Below are 10,112 nucleotides of genomic sequence, written 5' to 3'. Positions count from 1 at the left end.
GAAGCTCCATTCTGAATGAGTCAGAGCCACGCTGAGTCAGCATTTTGCATATGGAGTTGCACCTGTTTTGTCTGCTCCGTGGGCCTTATCTCTCGGCATCTTATTTCTTCATGATCAGCTTATTCATCGTTATCCGTCTCCCATCAACATTTAAGAACATATACATAGTCTAAGCATCTACAGGAGCAGCCCAACTACATGAAGCCAAAACATACGATTAGCCGCCTTGGTAACAGCTTTAATGTGATGAGCTTAAAGGATAAATAGCACTGTTTGATGTACATGAACTGTCTACAGATGCAGAAATAGAAAGCCCAGACAAATAGGAGAATTTATGATATCACTTTAACTTTATCTCGCCAAGGGAAATATTCAGAAAATGTTCCAGTTATGCTTTGGGTTCACATTCCTGCAGCTCCACATTTTCTGTGGATGATCTGTCAAAGCAGCTCTCTATACATTTCCGGAGCAGATCACAATGTTGCTTCTTGCAGTGATGGAACAAACATATGTCTGCAAGCTTATCTGTGTGCTTTCTCAGCAGGATCTGCACCATGAAGACCAGACTAGGCTGCCTGTCCAACAAATCTGACTCCTACAACGACTTCTCAGAGTTCCTGCCTCCCGCTCATGAGACCACAGCCAGGTGTCTGAAGTGAGTCCATCCCATAAACACACTCCTGTGCCTATTAAATATCTTTATAAGAAGTTAGAAGGTAGTCGTTGCAGTGTTATAACATCTTTAACAATTTTTAACTTTTGAAGGAAAAACGGTCTCTTCAAGGCATTCTTTAAATTTCAATGCAATCTATTACTTTTGTCAGCCAGTATTCCGGCAACATTTCAAATTAATTTAACTTTCTTTTGTTCATCAATCCGAACATTTGCATGATACGGTTTGCTCTATTGTTGCTTTTGCTCAACAGATCGGATCAGGGTGTTGTTTTACTGAAGAAGCAGGCATTTAGCAAATAGCGATTTCAATTTAAAGCTACAGTGCAGAAGGTTTGTCTCCCCCTTCAGGCGGTCAGTGTAATTACACAAACACTTGTAGGTACATGCATATGCAGTTCCTCCTCTTGTTTCAGTGCTCTCAGATGAGGAAAAGCAGCGTTCGTCATTGCCATGAATCCATTCCTTTTTTAGATTGTAATGCAGAGTTTCTTTTTTTTTTTTATCAAAAACTTTACTTGGATCCTTGGTTTTAATTATTTTTTTCCTGACATTTGTAACTCATGTTGCACCGCCCTACTACCAGTTTCTGTAGGCTAGTCTGTCTCCATCACTACAAATGCCCCTCTCTTCAGCTCTGGCAAACAGTGGCATAAAATACATTTCTTCAGGGGGTTGCATGGGGTTGTCGCCAGAGACACCAAATTTAAAACTCCGGTATACTCTGGTAGACTTATCTGGGCCTGATTTATTAGAAAGCTTAATCAGCATTGTGTGAACTCGACTGGCAAGTACTGTCATTTGGCCTTTTAATGCATTCATTTGCAAATAGGTCACAACATCTGATCAATTAAATTCTCATTTCTTAAAATACTTTTCCATATCTCAATTAGAAAACCCTTTTCTAGGTCAAGTAACCCTTTTAAGGTGCTCTGATACCAACAACTTAATCAGAGGAGCCTGCTGCAGCATTATTTATCTCTTCAGAGGAACAAAAAGGCCATCATCTACAAGATGGAGGAGTAAAATGATGCATCTCTTTAATCTCCTCTTTAATCTCGTGCTACCCCGCCACGTTTTCGCTGCTTCATGAATAACATTAAAATGTAAGCAAAGGTCAGCTCTTGTTCTTCTTCTATCCTCTCTCCTGCACCCTGCCGTCATCCTGTAAGTCCGGCCAGATATTTTAAGGTACCTTGCAGCCTTGAGAGGAAGAACCAGTGCGAGCCGAGGATAAATCATACGTTAAACTCAGCTGAAATTCAATAATGCATACAATAGGATCTTGTGTTATAAATGCATGAAAGCACAGCGGTTGGTTTGGATCTCACTCAGGCAGTTCTCTTTGGATTTTCTCTTTCTTTAGACTATCGACGGATGAGGTCGTCCGATGGTCTGAATCGTTTGATCACCTCCTCTCCCACAAATGTAAGTGGACATTTTCTGTTTCATGTGGCACGGCCCCTACTTAATGAGGCTCTTACAAACCACATCAGGGAAATCAGACACATTAATGTAGCTGTTAAGTAGTTCCTTCCCACTTCCTTTAATTGTTTTCTGTTTCGCAAGCAAAGTCTGTTGTGTCCTACATCTTATATAACAGTCTAATTTCTGTGTTGTGAGGACTCCTTAGCACATAATGAATCACACACTCGTCTTTGACCTTCCCCTTGGACCAAACAGACACTTGCACAGATTCACTCACACACGCCCATCTGCACAAATGGGTCATGCATTTATATTCCAACTGTCTTGTCCAACAAGCTGTGTGACGTAGCATCTGTGACATCAGACTCATTGCGCTGAGAGATTAGAGAGCACGTACGCTTCGTGAGATTCCAATCAATGGAAATCAAATTTTCCCAAACATCCTGCCTGCTTTGCCTTTCGAGATACGTGTGCTGTAGTGAGACTCAAGAAGGTCACTTGGAAAATAAGTTGACATTCAAATTTGCTCGTGATAGGATCCAATTCCTAAACTGTGCTTTCGGATTAATAAACTGATTAGTGTACCATGAGAAGAGGAAGCTTGAGTTATAATGCCTGCCTCGCCTTGGTTAATCCAAGGAGCATGCACAAAGTAAAAAGTGTTGAACCAGAGTTAACTACCTCAGAGCAGTTTGCCAGTCTGCATTGATTTTCCGGCCTGAAACCCCCAGAGCAGACACGAACGCGACGGTGGCAAGGAAATACACTCTCCTAACAAGAAGAAGCCATGAGCAGAACCTTTAGCTCATATGGAGGGACTCATCTGCTTGAGGCCGGCCAGAGGACACGAGAGCAGCAGAAGGAACGAGACAAACCTACATCTGTCATAGATGCATACATCTGACTAACAGCGTACATGATGATACAAATACAAGATATAGCTGATGATGTTACACAAGAGTTTGATAAGAAATATAAATAAAGCTGTTAGTGACAGCAGTTGTTAATAATTATATATAATGATTTGACAGATATTTTAATGAATATTCAACGTTGTCTTTGCTACTGTTCTTGTGCACATACTGTAGCAGTTAGCATTTGGAGGAGCACATTTTATGCTCATGGTCAAACATTGTGTGCTTACCTAGAAAGTGCAATAGAAAAATGCATGGGCCGGGGGGGGGGGGGGGGGGGGGCATGTTTTATGACACCATAATCAGACAGAGAAGCTCTCTCAGTGACAGGCTGCTGTCTCTGTCCTGCTCCACGGACAGGTTGAGGAGGTCATTCGTCGCTCAGGCGATAAGACTCTACAGCCAACTGGACTGTGGTCATTATTGATACTACTAACTAATACCAACTTAAATATCTTTCATATTTCCGACTGCAATTCCTCCTGTTTCTATGTGACGAAGCTACTGGACACCGAATTTCCAATGGGATAAATAAAATATCTATCTACTGTATCTATCTGTCACCTATGGCGGCAATGACGGTACATGATGAATGCATTGAACCACAAATTGAGAAGTATAGTTGCTGGTCACTTGAGTCTCGATTCACTTGTTGTTCAAGCAACTTTTTATTTTTTAACTCCCTATGCAGACATTGCAGTCCCTGATGTCCAGCTGTCAATTCACAACCTTCCAGTTTTTTTTTTTTTATTTTGTTCATATTGTCAAGCCAACTTCTTTAGACGTCTTCATGAATTCTGTTCTGGCTTCATCTTGTGCAAGAATGTCAGATTGTATCCATGATACAAACTCTGTCAGTAGACACTCATGTGTTCGAAACCTATGAACAGCATTTTGTGATTTGATTTTCGGGATTTGTGTTCGTTGAAGATATTAAAAAAAATAAATAAATAAAAAATAATCCCCTGCTGTGTTTCTCCAACAGACATCGTGCAAAACTACGATGCACTAGCTTTCACATGTCTTGCCATGTCAGATATTAACTTCATTCTGTCAAACGCAGCGCTAACAAAAGGGTTAATGATAGTCGGCCTCGAATGAATGAAAGTGGCACTCATATGAACATTCTGTTTTGTACCGAATGAGGTTGTGACATAACAAGTTGGTTTAACACATAAACATCGGGAAGATAATGTCACTCGGGGAGAACAGAAAATTTGTCACAGAGCCAGGAATAGAGCCCTCCCTAGATGGGGGTGGGGGGTGATACACCTGCGCATCCTGTTTCAATTGACCATGCATTAGAGAAGGGCACCACAACATGTACATAAAGACATATATACATTACATAAGTAATGTCAAAAGCATAGGGACACAGTACTGAATGTTCCCTCTGTAGGAGATTGCATTCACACTCGCCTTAATTCAATTTAAAAGGAGTAATAGTGTCTTTTGTCTGGCTGCATTCTAGTGTGTGTGAAGCTGATTGTGCGTATCCGGAGGTCCTAACCTGCACACGCTGTCAACGCTTACATGTCTTGTTAGCGAGAGAACACCCTGTCAAGTCGGCAAGCAGGAGCCGCTGCTCTTTTTAAGTATATTGCATCAGAGTTGCAGCTACGGCTGAGCCTCCAGAGCGCCAAGAAAAACATCTATAATATCAGGATTTTAAGAATTTAGCTTAGAAGCTGTTTTTCTTGAATAATACCGTGGCTGGTTCCAAAGCGCCGTGTGATGGCTGCCGAGTCTCCAGTGACTCTCTTAGTCCCAGCTTCCCTGCATTGTCTTTATTACTCACAGCTGCTCCTAATTGCTCTGGAGTATTTAAGATGGAGTCCCCGGACAGCCTCCCGTCAGTTCATTAAAACTGAGAACACGCCACAACAGGGGAGTCCACACTTTTTGGCTTGTGAGCTAATTTTACAACGAGCAAGTCAAAGTGACCTACCTACATATACCAACCCTTAGTCATAATAATTGTTGCTACAGTGTTAAAAGCTCTATCCAGCTTTGAGTTTATTTTTCTAAGAAGGAAAATTGTTGCACAGCACCCTTAGGAAAATAGTCCCTTTTGTTGTTGCTGTTTTGCATGGCTGTGTATGTGTGCTGCTGAACTGAGAGAACGTTGAAATAAAAAGTTAAAAGAAGAAGATGTTTGTCTTGCTGTTCGTTCTGGAGGTGCAACAGATTAATGATTGACTAACATCTACAACACCAACGTCGCGATCTACCGGTCAAACGTGATTGACGTGTTTTGCACCCCTGCATTATAGGAGTTTTTTTGCCAGATTTTACCCACGATTCCCAGCTGACCAAAGTCTGGACTAGCCTGCACTAGATGGGGACAGTCGGCATGGGTGGTTGACACGAAAATCTGTCAGTGTCTGAGAGGATCAGCCCTGAACCGACCTCAGTCGCAGTCAATCAAACATGTTTGACGCAATCTGGTAGTGTGAACTAACCAACCCAACTGCAACTGCCAACATACAGACAGACAATAAAAAAGAGAGGGTGGGAAACAGGAAATGGCATCAGACGACGACTGGAAGTAGCTGGAATATCAAAGCAAACGGCGAGCAGAGATAGCGGGACAGTGGCGACAAAGCAAACTTGGATCGCAGAAATGGAGGAAAGATTAATTGAATTGCGGCAAGCGCACGAGTGCCTACATAATATTGGTTGCAGTGAATAGCACAACTGCCCCCTCCCCCCACGTCGGTCTGATCAGTCTGTTCAGTTGGCTCTAGTTTAGTCGTCATAGAAAAATGTGTTAAAGCCAGTCTGTTAGTGTGTACTCCTAGTCTTTTCAAAATCTGTTAAGAAGTTGCGCTTAAGCTGCAGTACTTGCTTCACATTGCTTGTTTCCAGACCGGTTCTTGTTTGATTGTAGCTTTTATAAGTTTGTTCCTCTTTAGTTTTCATTTCCGTAAACTGAAATGCTTTTCACACCCAGTTTCAGACTTCTACAGTAACAACCTAGTCACTAACCTACTTTATAACCTTCCCCGCCTTACCTCGGACTTCACATGTACTCCACCTTCAGTCTGATAGCCCCTTTTTATTGCCCTCGTACCTTGCTCGGAGATCCCCCGCTCCCGGCCGGCAATTCCTCAGTGCCCCAGTCTTTCCTCCACAACCATCCATCAAGCCATAGAGCTTTTCAAATGTGCAGCAATAAAAACACTTTTACAGTCTCTGTCCTGTTTGCCTTTAGCTCTGTCAAATAATTCCCCAGTTTCAACAGATAGGAAAATGATACACTACCAGACACGATGAGGACCACTAGCAAGACAATAAAGATGCAAATATGCATAGATAAAAATATTTACATTAAGTAAATGTTTTCACCACACTTGCAAGAACCTAAGAACACACACACACAGCCCTGCAGTATGTACAGAAATAGAGCAGCAAATGGCAGAAATAACCGGCTAAAAGAGAAAATGTTTGAGGAAATTTTCCAAGGGATTAGTACAAACAACACAAAGGAAGACTATTCATTGAGGCGAACATCTGACCACAACACCGTTAGTGATTTTGAAATTAAAATAAATGGTCTGACTACCCTGTGCAGCTTCTGACTCGGCTACGGATGCAGACTTTTTTTTTTTTAAAGTCGGCTAACGTGTACAGTTGATTGTAGACCCCTTGAAAGCCTGTGAAGTGTTTTACCACTTATTTGGGGACGAGTTCTTCTGTTTTTTGTCCATTTAATCCTGCGTGTTTTTGTGGGGCGTAGCGCACTCAGGAGAATGTGCGTATGAGTAATGGACCAACCTAAATGAGGTAAACAGCAGAAACGAGCAGGGTTGGAAAAGCATGTCAACGTGACACAAGCCCTTACAAAAACAAGCCCTTCCTATGATAACATCAATAGGGTGCACATTAATTGATCACTTATCTTGATTGAAGAAGACGGGGGAGTGATCTCTTTGTGGGAGTATTTTGTTCTGATTTGTTTGTGTTCCATTATTACACCATTTCCCGCACAAGAGGGTGTACGTACTGGGAAAAATAGCTGCCTGGGATGAAGGGCATTATCACATATCACATGGTCAAGCGACTCCATTGAGGGTCGGGAAAAACATCCACAAAAGAGGGAGTTCTCAGCTGCTCTACATAAATGGGAGCTCAGAGTTGTGTGTTGTTGTTTGGTTTTACCTCTTTTTTTTTTTTCTTTTTTTTAATCTTCCTGTTCATTTCTTCTCCCCAGATGGGCTCGCCGCCTTCCGGACATTTCTCAAGACGGAGTTCAGCGACGAGAACATCGAGTTTTGGATGGCCTGCGAGGAGTACAAGAAAATCAAGAGTTCCGCCAAGCTGGTGTCAAAGGCAAACAAGATCTTTAAGGAGTTCATTGATGTGCAGGCACCAAGAGAGGTGCGTTTGTGTGACTAGTGTTAATGCATTCATTCTTCTGTAAAAGTAAACATCAGTACATATTCGTATCACGAGCGGTAATAATTGGATCTTAATGTAGACTTAAGGCCAAGGTTAAAACTATCTTTCAAATATACTGAGTGTTTGTATATTCATCCACACTTAGCGTCTGTGACTGTTGGTAAAGGATTATTGTACCATTACTTCAGGATAAGTGTTTATGTATAGAAATTATAGGATTATTTTATTTCCTTGACTGCAAAGCTAATTTGGGGTTTATGTCCACAGGGTTGTGATTACAAGGGCATTGGTATTCCTTAAATAATCACAATAATATTCCGATCAGAATGAAAAATGCATCATGTCAATTTGACGTCGTAGCCACGGCAACAACCCAGACCTAATGTAGACCCAAACACTGTAGCCTGATGTGCACCTCCCCAGAAATGTAACTATACATCACGGCGACGCAGACCAATGTGATTGGTCCGCTTGGCAGAAGCGTGTTTCCGCTTTAGTAGTCTTCTCCATCTCTGCAATTTTCTAATTGATTGTTTGGGATAAATAAAGATGGAACACATCGAGGAAAGGTTAATTGAAGAGGTTCAGAGATACAAACATTAGCATGACTCGTCTTCGGCAAAGTTTCGGCGAAAGTTTCAGTCGCCATTGAAAAGAGAAGCAGGAAGTAGAAACAAAAATTAACCCGACTGGCAAAAAAGACACGGCGCCATCTAGTGTTTGGGTTGACGTTTTTACAGAGTGAGCCAGACGAGGCACAAGTATAAATGTCTCATCGGCGTATGTAGGTTACCGGCTTTTTTTTTTTTTTTTTTTAAATCAGATTGAGAGGATTGTGTAAACTTTTAACAATCCATTCAAGAGGGAAATACTACCTACCTACAAAAAAACGTGTAAATACTTGATTTGATTGTTTCTCTCTGGTTGGAATAAATGCATTCTTTCTGAGCAAATGTGTTGTTAGCACCCAGGAAGGGCAGAAACATGGAGGTAGCAAACCAACCAGCATTTGAAAAGATGAACAAAGCCAGAATCGATTTGGATAGTGACGTTGAACCCTTGGCTCCATCTTAGTCATCTTGTATTGAATGAATTCAATGTTGTCAATAAAGTTGGAACACCTTCTTCTGGTATATTTCCAGCAGATTCAACGCTAGACACTGGGCAGAACCACTGTCAAATGTGGAGGAAGTTTAATTCTGTTTAATGCTTTGCAGCATGTAAACACCTCCACCTGGAATTGAGTTGGAGAGATACTGGCCATGTAAATGTAGCCACTGTGTGACTATAATATGAACTGACGTGGGTGACCCTCCTTTCAAAGTAGTTGTGTGTCTTTCCTGTCTTTATCCTGCCAGGTGAACATTGACTACCGCACCAGGGAAAAGACCAAGCAAGGCCTGGCAGACCCGTCCCCCACCAGCCTCAACGAGGTCCAAGCTAAAGTCTACAGCCTCATGGAGAAGGACTCCTACCCACGATTTCTCAGGTCCAAGATGTACCAGGATATAGTCAACAGGGCACATGCGCAAGGCCAGCGGAGGTCTGTTTGACCAAACCCGGCGACCACAGTGGACATAAATCTGGAACCTTCGCCGTAGATCGTTTACCCTTTGACATAAAATCTTAATACTGTGAATCTGCGAGGATGGGGTGACCCGCTTGACTGTTTCCTTTGTTTACACCAGCTCCTTGCATGCAATCCCTCTAGATAAGACGTGTCTCTGTGGACTGCAATGCACTGTACAGAGAAGAGACTGGATAAGGATAAGCTAACTGTGTTACCTCTGTCTAGTGCCGGGCAAATATTATCACATGAAAATAACGCAATAATGAGATTTATCACACATTGTTGTCTCTAGCTATTTATTTGAGGGAATCCGTCATACACCACGCAAATAAATGCATGCTATTGTTTCCATGTAACTTTTATTAATCAAGATATTTTCTGTAGTTGATGACCATGAAAACCAACACTCTCAACCAACTCGTTGTCTTTATTATTGCAACCATACGCAAACATGTTGTTATGGTTACCAAATGTGTTGTCGACCCCTCCATCCACCCTAACCGTCTCCCTATGCAACCTTAGCCAACATTCTCCCATAGGAAGAGTCGGTGAGTTATAGCAACGACTAAATCTTTGGCGACGCCAATTGGGGAGGTACCAAGTTGAACTAATCTCGATTTTGAAGTGACATGATTGAATCAATGACGAGTAGATTGTTTTTGCACCATTTGTCAATGATCCCCAAAGGTTTACTGCAAGAAAACATCTTTCCACAATTATTGTCGGTTTTTTTTAATTTTTTTTTTTTCTTTTTTGTTCCTACCACCAAATTTAAGTCAAAAGCAGCCATTAGCATGGAACCAGTCTTTAGCAGAACAGGCCTTAACCTTTACACCGTATATGAAGAGTGACTGACTTTTTCTGTGTATTTCACTTCCCCTTGTTTTCCAGGTAGTCCATTAAACTTGACTGGATTTACTGCCGTTGTCTAGATTTTACCACTGAGAAAAATATGATGAGATACTTATCATTATTGCGTTACTGCCCAGCCTTGCCACTACTTATCTTACTCTCTTTGTGAATAGACACTGTTGTATGCAGGTAACTAGGTTGTGGTAGCTTGTGTGTTTACAACAAAAAACAGTAACAAGTGAGTGACCACCTAATATCTGAAGCTGTGCCAAAAT

At 41.7% G+C, this 10,112-nt stretch overlaps 1 protein-coding gene across 1 annotated transcript; it reads left to right on the top strand.

Annotated features, from left to right (window-relative positions):
- The first annotated feature begins 449 nt into the window (after positions 1–449).
- LOC311490823 (regulator of G-protein signaling 8-like) lies at positions 450–9,718 on the top strand. Its single transcript, XM_084548541.1, has 4 exons — positions 450–655; positions 2,039–2,100; positions 7,228–7,394; positions 8,774–9,718. Exons 1-4 carry the CDS (start codon positions 510–512, stop codon positions 8,966–8,968), a joined length of 570 nt encoding a protein of 189 aa, XP_084404667.1. The 5' UTR covers positions 450–509; the 3' UTR covers positions 8,969–9,718.
- The last annotated feature ends 394 nt before the right edge of the window (positions 9,719–10,112 follow it).

This window comes from Chelon labrosus (assembly GCF_963514085.1).
Source record: "Chelon labrosus genome assembly, chromosome: 7".
Taxonomy (NCBI): domain Eukaryota; kingdom Metazoa; phylum Chordata; class Actinopteri; order Mugiliformes; family Mugilidae; genus Chelon; species Chelon labrosus.
This window is presented reverse-complemented; position numbering and strand designations above follow the sequence as displayed.